General features: G+C 46.3%; 1 protein-coding gene across 5 annotated transcripts in view; it reads right to left on the bottom strand.

Annotated features, from left to right (window-relative positions):
* Window positions 1-14,071, bottom strand: part of LIN28A (lin-28 homolog A) — a 44,555-nt gene that overhangs the window by 7,420 nt on the left and 23,064 nt on the right. For 3 of the 5 annotated variants that reach the window (XM_072975057.1, XM_072975055.1, XM_072975056.1), the window contains exon 4: window positions 4,594-4,778. The exons of the other annotated variants lie outside the window; for them this stretch is intronic. In XM_072975057.1, coding sequence (XP_072831158.1) covers window positions 4,594-4,671 — 78 coding nt within the window. In that variant the 5' untranslated portion in view covers window positions 4,672-4,778. The remainder of the gene's footprint in view (window positions 1-4,593; window positions 4,779-14,071) is intronic. 5 annotated transcript variants of the gene reach the window in all.

Genomic DNA, 14,071 nt, shown 5'->3' on the forward strand with positions numbered 1-14,071 from the left:
CCAGGTGGTGCTGCTCATCAGCCTGTCTGCACAAAGGCAGTCAGAGGAAGCCAGGAGCAGGAGAGGAAGGAGCTGCCTGGTTCTCAACTGTGAGCACAAGTATTCGCTGATCTTCACAGCTCTTCTCTGTCCTTAGGAAGATGGAGTTGCAAGGCGGCTGAACTCTAAAGATGAGCCACCTCAGGGTAGGTCCCTATAAAGTTGGGGTGTTCATTCCTCACCCCACCCACCCAAAGAGTGAAGAAAGGACCCTGGAGTTTTAAGCCAGAAACCCAGTTTTTCTGCTCTGTTGACAAAAGCCATTTACTCTCTTTTCCAGTTTGAATTAAGTAACTCCAATCTGAGATAATTTAAAATTCATATGTACTAATTACGTTCTATTCTAGAAAGTTTTGTCCTTCCCCACCTCCTTTGACCTCCCAGATTTAACACTGATAGTAATTGCTACTCATGCCTGCAGGAAGAAGGGAGGGGTGATTTGCCTAGGGCTGTTTTTCAAAAAAAAACAACACTGAATTCCAATAGGCTGAGGAGTATGACAGTTTGACTAGGAAGGTTCCAGAAACATTGCCATGGGGAAAGTCACTGAAAACCACTTATATGGCAAGCAGTAGTGTCACCAAAGTTTCTCACAGTAGAAGCTTTGCTCAGGATGGTGGCACAGCCTTTACTTGAGACATTATCTAGAAAGCATGTCTCTTCAGAAAGGGAAGCACCCAAGAAGATGCCATAATGCTCAAACTAACTCAGCTTCTCTACCAACTTCCTAAAAGAATTCACTCATTAAAAACAAACTTTCCTTAAGATAGAAATGAAATAACTGATGAATGACTGCCAAACCTGTGGCTTCAATATCCTATCTGCAGCACAACTGTGATCCACTGACATTCACTCTACAAACTTTCGTGGTGTTTCTACTGAGTGCCAGGCCCTATTCAGACACTAGTCCAGAAAGAGAGCAACTATCATTTAACATTTCCTCTTTATCTCCAGTCGTTTTGTCTGGAGGAAGACTTCTGCTGACAAGGACCCCCAACTGTTAGTGTACTCCAGATTCCTCAGGGGCCCCTTAGTTCTCCATATTCATTTATTCAGCCCACAAAGTGCATACTAGAAAACTAACCAGACTGCTGGTCGCTCTCTTCAAAGAACTTATAGTTTATTAAGGGGAGGGGATGAGAGGAGGACATCAATAACTAAACCTAAGGCTGGCAATCAGAGGCACTGATAAGGTTATAAACCTTTACATTCTCCCTGCCCCCAAACCCAGAGTCCTAATCTAGACTGGCCTGAGTTTGTTCTCACCACCCCCACTCATCCTTCTTAGAAAAAGTAGGCCACGTGGCTTCAGCAGTTTCTCAATAATGGACATTTCTTCTCCTAACTCCAACTTGGTCCCTTGGTCAAATTCGGGCCCTTCTTTCACCTCCAAACCTTCTATGACAGCATTTTAGCCAGAAAGCCATTTTAAACAGATTTGGGTTCTAAGGAGCTGTGGGAGAAAGCAGGGACTCATTTCCTCATTTTAAAATTCTACAAATCTTGGGCGGTTGGGAGTTGAGCCACAGGAAACATGAGATAAGTCAAAACTTATAAAATGGCCATGGAGAACTCAGAATTCTTGGTGAATCTCAGGAAAACAGGATAGTTAGCTCTTTCTTGCTCCAGCTTTTGGTGTTTCTTAACTAGGGGTGATTTTGCCTCCCCAAAGGCATTTGGCAATGTCTGGAGATGTTTTAGGATGTCACAACTGAGAGATGCCCATAATGAGAAATTATCCAGCTCAAAATGTCAATAATGCTGAGGTTAAGGAACCTTTGTTTAAGAGCTGGCCACCTGCCATTATTATGATTCTTAAATTCCTCCAAATTCAGGGACAAGGAGAGTTCTAGCTTAAGACCTGTGGTTGAGTGAAAGGGTTGTTATAGTCTCTTTGCTTTATGGGTTTTATTTACTCATTTCTTTAAGGCTAAGGATGGGTTTTCTTTCCCATTTATCCATTGCTGGCATCGGACACTGAGTGTTTGACAAGGAGCATAAGAGTAGTGAACAGTGTGTTGGGAACCAAATAGCCACAACCTTGGAAGGGAAGAAAATGTTTAATTGCTTTCTCCCTCTTTCTTCTTTCCTTAGGAAAGGGGATCCCTGATTCCCTCCCCTGGCAGATACTATCTTAGGACAATTATCCTTCTCACCACCGACACAGCAACTCCAAGGTGCCCACCAGCAGCAGCCAAAGGGGAGGTTTTCTTGTTAAAGAGAAATGTCTTACTCTCTCGCCAACTTTGGGCACACTCTCCTCCCCCAGGACAATTTTTAAGGGTTGTCCTACGTCTACCTAATTCTTCTACATTAGATCCCCAGGGAGATATTTCAAATTTCTCGAGTGCAAGAGCTGGGATCACTAGTCTAATTGCTGCAATAGGGGTTGAGGATCAACCTAAGCCCCAGCAGCATGCTGTCTAAAGACAGAGCTGCCAGGTAAGGCTCAGGGAATTTCCACCATTGTCCTCTGTGACTGTTGGTGGGGGTGTTAGGGAGACAAACTCTTGATTCCTTATCCCAGCTCAACTTTCTCTTGATAACTTATTCAACTGTGGAATGTCCCTGGACATTCCAAGACCCCGAAGTCCAGATTATCTCCTAGCTAACCCATCTGGAACAGCGTAGTGTGGGCTCCACTCCCCAGACCTGAAGATCCTCCTTTCCTTTATGCCATCCAGTATTTCCCAGCTGCTTTAGATCCTAATAGTAGGTGGGCTGAGGCACAGATTCATTTGCTCAGGAAACCCTTTCTTGGGAGTTGGATATCACCAAAGAACCCCAGAGGGACTACATTCCCCTCTGCCTTTCCTATTTAGCAACCTTTGGAAGGAAGGCAAGAAAATGTTGGGTCTGACTTATTCCAAACCTCCCAAAGTTGGGGAAGCTGTCTCCAGACCAGGAGAGATTTTAATCTCTTTGTGATCAGATAAATGGGAGAGTGGGGGAGCTGGCCACCCTGCTGAGGAGGGCCATTCAAAGCTGGTTCCTGTAATAAAGTGATTTAATAGATCTGAAGAGGCCAATTCCCCTCTTTCTGCCACAATTACTTCCTGTGGGTTATCATTCACATATGTAAATGAGACAGAGAGGGGGTGAAAGCCACCAGCCAGAATTAGGTGTCTGATGGGAAGGAGGTAAAGGAGGGGATTGGGCGAAGCAAGGTGATAGCCAAGCATCCTGCTGCAGACCTTTCTGGCAGATGTACTGGTAGCCCAGTGACCCCAACATTAACTGGTGGGTCCCTATCTCCCTGCATCCTCTATCTCTCTTGTTCCCCCTATTCTGTGTCCTCACTGAGGGCCATGCTCAGAGACTTCCTTGCTGCCTCCAACCAGTCCACCCAGCATCTCCCTTCTCCACCCCTCCCCCTCCAGAATACCATCCCTCAGGCTCCAACCCTTAATCCCCACATCCTCCTTTCCCCTCCCCCACAGCTCCTAAAGCCAACCTCCCCGAAGTAACCCCTCCATGCCCGGCCTGGGTGTCAGCCTACTGGGTCTGGGGTTAGCAATTTCTTCTTAGGTCCTACTCCAAACCTCTAAAGGTGGAGGGAACACATGCCACAACTTCCTTTACATGGTTGTTTTGTGTGGCTGGTGTCCCAGGACCCCAGAAACACTTATAAGATATTCAGGAAAGGGTGGCCACGGAGGAGGAGGGAAACCTGAAGTCTCTGGTTCCTTGTTTGAGGCTGGGACTGTTAGGACAGCAGTCAATGGCTGTCTGGGGCCATAAATGCCAAGCTGAGGAGAACAGGTCCAGGAGCTAGCCTCCCTCCACCCCCTGCCCTGCGACACTGAATTTCACCCCCACTGTGCTGCCTTGCTTTAACTGAGAACTTGGGGTTGTGACCTAACTCCCTCCCAGCCTGGCCCAGGAATCTAAGGCCTGGATTCTTTGAGTTTTCTTTCCTGATAGGAAATGGACAACTAAAGCCCAGCTGGTCAACTGTGTGCCTGAGAGGTGTCCTCTTGGGGAGTTTTCAGGCCCCCAAATTCTTTTAAGGATCTGCCAAATTCACCCAGGCCTCAGAGGTTGAGTTTTGGGTGACCACCTGGGTGAAGAGACCCTGCTAACTTCTCAGCTTTACCCCGTTGGATCCCAGAGTGGTCTCCCTCCCTCTCTCCAGGAGAGAAGCTCAATTCACTGGTTAGTGAAAGGCGCGGATGCTCAGGGCCGTGTTCCAGCCGGGCATGTGCTTCCCTGGCCGGCCTCCTCGCCCTCCCCCCACCGGCAAGCACAATACAACCTTAGTTCTGCCACATGGGGTCACCTCCCTGCCCCCTGCCCAGGGGAAAGAGGTAACAGACACGTGGTAAGCCAGCGGGTTCCTGGAAGGCGATGGGGGTGCTGATAATCGGCTCTGCCCCCAACTCTTGTTCCGTTGAAGTTAACGGGGATTTGGAACTGGTGTGCCACGGCAAACATGGGAACGCACAATGAGGACCCTTGATATGCCTCAATGCAACAGCCGAATCCTTCCGCCCACCCTTGGATGCGCCCGCCAATATCCCCTTACCCAGGCAAAGTTACCAGATTCGGTCTCACCTGGTGCACAAATACATCCACCGGGGGGTCGAGTGCGACCCCGGCACGGGCGGTCATGGACAGGAAGCCGAAACCCATGCGCACGTTGAACCACTTACAGATGCCGGCACCGTGCAGCAGCTGCGGCTCCTCGGCCGCCCGGGCCGCGTCCTCCGGCGCCTCCTCCGGCGCCTTGGCGCAGCCACCTGGAGATTGGGAGGGCGCTCAGCTGGGGGTGGGGGGCCACGGAATTGGAGGACCCTATCAGAGACCCAGCAGGGAGACCCGAGTGTCTAGCCCGTGAGTGGACACCCAGGAGGCTGCAGCTACCAAGGAGCCGGCGAGAAAATACCTGTCCCGGCCTCCTCCCGCGTTCCCCAAGCTTACACTGAGGCCAGTGGTGCCCCGAAAGTTTTGCTCATCTTCCCACAACACGTTGCCCGGGGACAGACGGCCGGACAGGCCCCTCCTCTTCTCTCCCTCCGCCCCCGTAGCCTCGGCTTGCACGCCTCTGGGACACCAGGGTTCCTTGCTCCAGAGGTGGCCCCCTGAAGCTGGAGGCCGCACAGACTTAAGGTCCTTCGGCTAGTCTGGGGGACAGTTCCCCTTCTCCCTTTTATGTGGCTTCCGGGCGTCCCTGCAGCCCAAGGTGTCCCTAGTAAGTCCCGAGGTCGAACCTGCAAACTGCTGGTTTGACACAGAGCCCATGGTAGTCGGCTGAGCCCGCGGCCCCGGGCCCCTGGTCCGGCGGCTGCTGGCCCCAGAGAAGTCCGAAGGCAAAGGGGTGGCTCGAAGAAGAGGCTGCTACATCTTCCCCAGCACAATAGCGGTGGGAGGGCCCACGGCTTTTCAAAGGCTCCCAAATTCTAAAAGACAATGACCCAACCCCCCGCGGGCAGCCCCCCTCCCCTCCCCTCCCTCTTCTTTCCCCTCCCTTTCCCTCCGGCTCCAGCTCTGGCCCTCCCCCACCGCCGCGGTCTCTGACACCTCTGGGGTGTCCCTTCTCAGAACCTTGAGGCTTGACACCCCCTCCCCACACACACATCTGGAAATGGGGGCCGTCAGCCCTAGAAGTCTTGAGTACCCGGGAATTTGGGATCCTGCACTTTAAGGACTCAGTGGGGGTCCCCAAAGCAGCATACATGTGGGGGGGCCTGTGGGGGGGTAGTTTTAAAGCCACGTGACTGCTCCCACACACACTCACACACCACCCCCACCCCCCGTGCTGATAATTATACATTCCAGAGAGTTGGGGGAGGGAGGTGTGAGCCTGGCAGAGCTGGCCAATCAGAGACACAAACCACCTGTCAAGGGAGAAATGGATGAGCCCTCCCCCTCCTCCAGCCCTTGAGCGCCCCTCCCCCTCCCTTCCCCTTCAGGCCTCCGAACTGACCCGGCAGCTCGGCGCTGACCCGCTCTCACCCCCCACCTCCTTGTGCTTAGATAGACCTGGAGTTTAGGACACTAGGAAGCCTAGGGTGGGGTAGCAGAGGGGAGGCTGGAGACCCAGCAGGGCTGATCTCCGGTCCTGACCTAGGCGCTGCCTTTCAAAAGTCTTTCTCTGACTAACTGAATCTGTACCTCCCTGAGTTTCCGACTGAGTTTTTTTGGATCTCTCAAAGCTCTCCTAATTGACTTTGCATACAGAATCCTTCCTTGTTTCCTTCCAAATATGTGTCTAAAACTGACCCCACGTGGAGCTCCCTGAGAGAACAGAAGGAACCCTAAGAGGCTTGAAGTGTGCTCCTCTTTCCGCCAACTGCCTTCATCCCCCATTCCTATCTCTTATCCGTTGCTGGGAGAGGAACTAGGTGGTTAGGTGGGTGGAGGCATTTACTCCAGTACCCTGACACTCAGGTTCCTAGACCCTCCTCTTTTCAGAGTCCCATCCTAAAGTGCGCTCCCTTCCCCATACCGAGGTTGGTGGGGGGACTGGAGTAGAGGATCTCCTCATTTGAAGACGTACCCTCCCCTTCTAGAAGATAAAGGGGGTTGGCCAGGGGGGTGGCTAGTGCCCTGGTCGGAGATGGACAATGGTCCGGGCTCAGTGCACGGCCCTGGCCCTGCCCCTTCACTTCCGGTGCTCAGTTCAAACTGGACAATGCCAGCTCCGGCCAGTTCCCCTCCCCCACTGCTACAACCCATTTAAAGGGACAGAGCCTGCTTTCAGGGGCATCCGCTCACTCTGAATTCAATCTTCTCCACCAAATGTGCAGAACCTCTCGTGGCTCTTACCCTACGCCCGTGTGTGTGTGCTTGTGTGTGTGCGCGCTCGCGCGCATATTTGAGAAAGAGAGAAAGGGGATGAGTTGGGGTAGGGAAGTAGAAGATGAGGAGAGCAAGGAGCTGAGGAGAGAGTATTTCTCTTTCCTACTTGGAGTGCTCTCCAAGAGACTAAAACTTGAGTAATAAGAGATGGAGGATAGGACTTTGGGTGATAAAAAGGACAACTATGACCCTTTGTTACTCAGCCTAAAAAATAAAAATAATTTACAAATGTCATTAACAATGCCCCACTCCCAAGTGAGGACCCTAATTTAAATCTTCCAAGAGTTATGCGAGTACATCAGCCAGTCATTTTTATTTATATAATCCTCCCCACCTAACAGTCTTATCTCCTTCCGTTACTAGCGCCCTTAAAATTTACTCATTCTCTGTATCTCTATTCCTGAGATTCAGGAACAGGTGATTGAGGTGTGGCTGAAGAAAAGAGAGAGTAAGGGAATTTAGCGCTCTGCTTTCTCTCGCTCTGCTCTCAAGTGGGACTTGCTCCCGGCAGGAGCAACCAGCCCCTCTGTCCATGGTCCTGAGGGTTCCGGGAGCTCTGTCCACGGTGCTGAATAAAGCCACGTTCTCCTGGTTCCCAACTCCCAGCTTCGAGAATGCCTTCCTGAGTTCTCACCTCCAAGTCCTTCCCAGCAAACCTGGTTATTCTTAACCCCTCAGTGACCTTGACACATTTTAGAGGAATGAAGAGACTTTCTTGAACTCTAAAAAGAGGGTATTTCCAGCAGTACATGATTCTGTGAGCATAGTGAAGTATCTCAATCTCCCCTTCAGAATAATGGGTATAGTTATGTATGTAGCCACAGAGCGTGAGGAAAGAGGAGATAATATTTTCTGATTCATTTATAATGAGACTAGAAGAGAGGCTAGTCTCTGTTTTCAAATTATTTCTCTAATTATTAGCACTTTCCATAGGAGCACAGGTATTGGAATCCCATTGTCCATGTTTGAATAGCTATTTACAACTCTGAGATCTGGGGCAACTTCTTTAACCTCACTATACCTCAGTTTCCTCCTCTGCCCAATAGGGACAGTGAGATTTAGCAGAGTTATTATGAAGATAAAGTTAAATCATGTAAGTGAAGCTTTAAAAAAAGTTGACATATACTTAGTTCTTAATAATGTAAATTATTACTGTTAATATAGCTATTGTGCACTTGCTTGTCTCTATGATCTAGAACATGCTAGATCATTTGCTCCCTGAGAACTTGGCCATTCATGTCTTTCTGCATCTTTTCTCGTATCCTTACTGGTGCTTAGCACAGTCCCTGGCCCACAGAAGTCATCCAAGAAGAGTTCCCTGAATAGAATATTTGATTGAAAAAAGGAATGTTATTACAATAGTCATAATGCTTATTCTTCTCAGCTGTCTCTCTCAAGTCTAAAGAATACAAACCCAGCAGGGGTCAGGACTTCATAAAGTTGCATATGTGGAGGCAGAGCATGCTTTAGGAAGGGACACATGACTTCAAGCATAACTGATTTCTCATCCCCAGTGGTTTGTTCATGTAGGAGATGGTTACTCTTGACTAAATTTTCTTCGTTCATTGGTCCCCGTCTCAGTGGAAACTTTTTAGGTATCTACTATGATCCAGTCACTGTGCTACCTCACAAGTTTAGTGGAGGAATCAGTTAAGTAATATGCACTAAGTACCGTAATGACCATAAGCGTACCAACGAAAATGTAAAGAAGAAACATTTCCTTCCTTCCAAGAAGTTACAGTCTAGTGAGGGAGACAAGACCTGATATAGCTAAGTATTGCATATTTTCTGTGTATTGGTTTCTGGGAATAATATTATCTAGGAAAATAAATCCAGAGGGCTCTTTAGATAATAGTGTCTAGTATCAACACAAAGAACATCTACCCTTTAAATTACTTTGCTAAGTTCCTCTTGTGTAGGTTTGTATCCTCACAAAAGGAAGAGTTGAAAGAGTAATAGTAATAATAACTCATTAACATTAAAAAATATATTTATTCAGCACTTCCTCTGTGGCAGGCATTGTTCTAAGTGTTAGGAATAAGCAATACAAAAAAAATTTCCACCTTTGTGGAGCTTATATTCTGATAAGTAATACTAATAACAGCTATTATTTATCAAGAATACAATTTTCTTATCTCATTCAAGCCTGCCAATAATTCTGAGTAATAGATATTAATATTCCCACCTTACAGGAGAAGAAACTGAAGCTTAATGAACCAATATAGCTTGGCTAATGTAGCTCAGCTACTACAAGGCAGAGGCATATTTGAACCCACATGTTTGACTCCAAAGCTCACATTCTTTCCACAGTCCTAGTATGTTGTTATCATAAGTGGTACTGTCCCCATTTTACCAATGAGGAACAAAATATGTGCAAGCAAAGGACTGTGGGGAGAGACTATATAGTCAATATGATTAGTAAATAGAACCAAGCTTGTGATTCCTTCTCCCTGGGTCAGAGCTCTAGTCTGTTGTTTCTATCGATCACCTGCCCCAATCTCCTTGGCTTTCTAAATCAAAGAGATGGCCAGAGCCAAAACAGGTCCTCTTTGGAGCAATCATCCACATCCAGCTCTTAATTCTGAGGTATTTTAAGAACACTGTGGTGGGGTCCAGGGTGGTTGTTTGGAATTAAAGCCTTGACCATCTGCTAATATGAATGATGGTATGCATTTGAGGAAAGTATTTTCCACGATGTGTCCCTCAGGATACTAGTCCTATGGGATGATTAATAATCTTACCATTTTAAAACATTTTCTATAATGAAATCGTTTGGAAAATGGTATGTTAACTACGTTTCCTTTGCAGGACTTTGTAAAGCCTGTAATATGGTAATGTGCCCTGTGATTTATCAGAAAGGGAATATGATGTGTGCAGTGTTTCCATTCATTCATCTGTTCATTCATTAAGTCACCTAACAAACATTTATTGAGCATCTATTATGCATCAGGTGGCACTGTTTGAAGCACTGGGGATACATCAGAGAACAAAACAGATGAAGTTCCAGTGCTCAAAGAACTTATATTCTAGAGGAGAGGGACACATAATAAACAAATAATTAAGTAAAATGTGTGGTACATATAGTTCCAGCCTGTTAACTTGCTCTGTGATCTCAAGAAAGGCACCCAGTTTTAACCTTTAAGGTAAAATGAGGAAGTTGGATTAGTTATTAGACAAATACGTATTCCATTTCTGACATTCTAAAGTGATATGATGTGTGTGTGTGTGTGTGAGAGAGAGAGAGACAGAGAGACCCTATTCCTAATTAGGTTGAGAAACAATCTGTTTTCACCCCATGCTGTCATCTTCATCCCTCTCCAAGGACTAGGGCTTCCTACATCAAGCAGGATTGTGCACCTCTCATCTCTTAGGCCTGTTGAACTGGCAGAAAGAAGATGAGCCAAGGGAGTCCCCTTCCTTCTTTCAGTCCTGCTCCCCATGTGGGCCTTGCTTCACAGAGCAAGACGCCAGGCACTTGCTTTCACCAATAATGGCTTCATTACATTGAAAGGAGACTAGAGTGACCTCAGTGAAATAGACTTCCTGACCCCAGCTGACCTTTGACCCTCACCCTGACAGCCTCTAAATCTTTTCCTTCTGACACATCCCCCACAAGGTACAAGCAAGAGGGGGAAATGATGAGCCTGTATAGCCCAATGTCCAGCAACTGTAACTCACCAGGTGTACTCTTGCAGTGGAATTTGCCAGGCCCAACTGTAATTCCCCTCATGGCTGCTAATCTGCTGATCCTTTCAGTGATCCTCACTGTAATGCTAGTCTGGCCTGTGAGTCAGAACTCATCCAGCTGTCATTGACCTGGTGTCCATTTGTATGTGTCCAATGAGTGTCATGTACCATGGAGGCAAGAAGCAGGGTGTCTAACCAAATGCTGTCATTTCCGCAATACTGCTTTAGCCTAGTCCTTAACTTACTCTTTCCTGATACTGCAGTGACTGTTTGAGAACTGATTATATACCAGGCGTGCACTGAGTGCTTTGTGTGTATTGTCTCTTTCTGTCTTCAACCATCCTAATATGATTCCCATTTTACTGGAGAGGGAACTGAGACTTTGTGGAGTTAAGTGACTTGCCTCGACTCACAAAGGGTGCATTCCAGATCTAGCAGTTAAAGTAATTAATGCATGTGGTTAAAAAAATCAATTAATATTGAAAGAATTATAATGAAAGACAACAGTCCCCTGACTACCCCACCCCCTCCACTCCCATGAGGCAACCACTCTTTGAGTCATTTCTTCTGGACGATACCTCCATGTCTCTAAATAATATGCATGTACCTCTGTTCCTTGATTTATCAACTTTAGATATTATCTATTGATTTCCTGTTACAGGAAAATGAGGACTTACCTCATGTACAGGACCCACCCCCCTACCCCCCTTCCTCCCAATACAGTTGAATCACCATTTTAAACTAAATTGATAACCAATGTTTATAGAAATGTTTGCTGCATTGCCAACTAGTATACTTGGACATTTCTTTTTTTATACTGCATTTTATTTCCCCTGGACTCTCTGCCTCTCTCTCTCTTCCACAGCATTTGTCACTGAAATATCCTCAACTGCTTTCAAGGGCTCCATTGTATTATCTCTTCCACTAAGCTCTTACATGAAGTCCTCCCTCCTGGTTGCTCTCTGGACTTGTTTCACAGCTGTCACCCTGTCACTTTCACAACCTCTCACTACAGTGGTTAGAGCCACTGTTTCCTGCATCTTACATTGACCTCTTTCTTGGTTCACACCTGAAAAGCATCCTCAGGTAACCACCCAAGAAAGGCTGCATGGGAGGGGAATTTTCTGAACCTCACAATTCTGAGCATGCTGCTTTTTTACCTTTACTTTTTTTTTTGGTGGGGGGAACATGGTTCATTAGGTTTGTTTGTTTGTTTAGAGAGGAGGTGCTGGGGATTGAACCCAGGACCTTGTGCATGCTAAGTATGCACTCTACCACTTGAGCTATACCCTCCCCCTTACCCTTACTTTTTGATGGTTTCAAAGCCATATTCTTAACCACTCTGCTATGCAGACCCCTAACAAAATGAAGAAAGACACATATCTTGCTTTGAGGATATTGAAGCTGAAGATGTCTTTTTTAGATTCTGAGATTGTGAACCTAGAATTATCAGTGGGGAAAAAATTAAATATTTAATGCTTTTTGAAGGTTTACTATGTGCCAGGCACTGTGCTGAGTGCTTTACATAAATTATGTCATTTAATTTTCACACCAAATTTATGAGATAGGCATGGTTTTTGTTCCCATATTACAGAGAGAGCCAAGCACAGAAGGGTTAAGTAACTTGGTGAAGTTCACAGAGTTAAGCGATAGAATCAGGATTCAAACCCTGGTAGGCTGACTCTGGAATTAACATTCAGATTTGATAATTTATACTTGATTTTTTCTATTAGAAGAGGCTTATAATTTAGTATCTTCAGATTTTGTCTTCTCCCACCCCATTTTGTAAATGTGGAAATAAGATCTGAAATCCAAGTGACTTTTTCAGGTCCCATAGCTAGCTAATAATAATAATTAGAAACTCAGGTTTCCTAGTATTTCTCACTTTCAAACAGGGAACAGAGCTTCAAATTCAGGATTGGTTTCTGAATCTTGATTTCCGTGTCTGTTTAGTGGGGAGAAAATTAGTAGAAAGAACATGTAAAAGAGATATATCCTACCAGATTGTGCCTGGAATCTATTATAGAGGCATATGTAATGCACTATGGAAACAATGAAAGCTGACTCATTTTTAACTGTTATGGAAGGCTTCACAGGGGAGGTGGCATTGCATTGGATCTTGCATAGGAGTTTGAAACCAGGGAGGGCAGGGTATTACAGAGGAAAGGAACAGCAGAAATGGAAGTAAGAGGGCTTGACAGTGAACAGCTTGTTTGAGGAACAGCCACAAAGCTTGGTTCCCACTTTAGGAAGTTCTCCATGACCCTGTGAATACGAACAGAGAGACCTGTACTCCTTTCATTCAATCTTCAATCTCACATTCATTTGACATTCTGTCAATAATAGAGATAGAATGGAATGGTAGGAAAGTTCTGGTTCTAGTCGTAGCTCTATCACTAACTCACTGTGTGACCTTGAGCAAATCTCTTCTGGGCCTCAGTTTTCCTATCTATCAAGTGGGAAGGTAGATTTACGATTTCTAAGGCCTCTTCCTCCTTGCTGAATCTGTGATAACTACAGAACAAGAATAGGACAAAAGGTGTCAAGGTATCCTTGACGCCCCTCCACTAGAGGAAGGAGAGAAATATCTAACCTCTGTGTGCAGGGCATACCCCCTTTAACCACCCTATAAGAGAGATGTTATCCCCTCATTTAACAGAAGAGAAAACTGAAGCACAGGCTGTTTGAATAACTTCCTCAAATTCTCCCAGTCAGTAACAACAACAAAATAAGAGCTAACATGGTTAAGTGTTTACCATGTACCAGACACTTTGTCAAGGCCCTTCATTAGCTCATGTAACGCTCCAATAACCTCATGATGTGGAATTGCTGTCTCCATTTTCAAATAGAGAAACAAGAAGTGTCCAGTGCCTTAGTCTGTGCTCATACTTACTAGACTGTGCATCTCAGTGATGACATCAGAGACAGCACCAAACACTATATAAGCCACTCTGGGGTCAAAGCCTCCAGATGGCACAGGACCATCTCTTCCCACTCCTCACCATTGGGGTCCTGTGGTTTGGCCATGATGGAAGAAGGGCAAGAGAAAAAGAGTTGTATAGAAGTTATCCCTTTTCCCCTTCATTTTCTCCTGAATTCAAGTCACATTTTGAGGTTCTGAGACGAGATGCCCCCACTGCTATTCTATTAAAGGATGGGATAGGGAGCAAACAGAAGGGAGACCCAGAATCCTTGATTCTGTGACTCTTAGAGCCAAAGTGACTTTGCAGATCAGCAGATTCCCTGCCAGACCCCAAACTCAGTATCGACCATTTCCTAGACTCAGCTTGCAAACCTCCATCAACAGAGAACTTACTGCTTCTGGAAGCCTTCCCCATCCCTTCATAGTGGGGATTATTAGAAAGTTCTTTTTTCCATTGAATTGAAACTGACCTGGATAGCCTTTACACACTATGATCTTTAGAACAATTCCCCTCCCTCTTCTGCAAAGAGTCTGGGTCAGGCTTTCCATTCAAACCCCAGTCCTACCCTTTCCCAGTTCTGTGACCTTGGACAAATTTACCAGAGGCTCAGTGCCTCAGTT

The sequence above is a fragment of the Vicugna pacos genome, chromosome 13 (assembly GCF_048564905.1).
Source record: "Vicugna pacos chromosome 13, VicPac4, whole genome shotgun sequence".
Lineage (NCBI taxonomy): Eukaryota > Metazoa > Chordata > Mammalia > Artiodactyla > Camelidae > Vicugna > Vicugna pacos.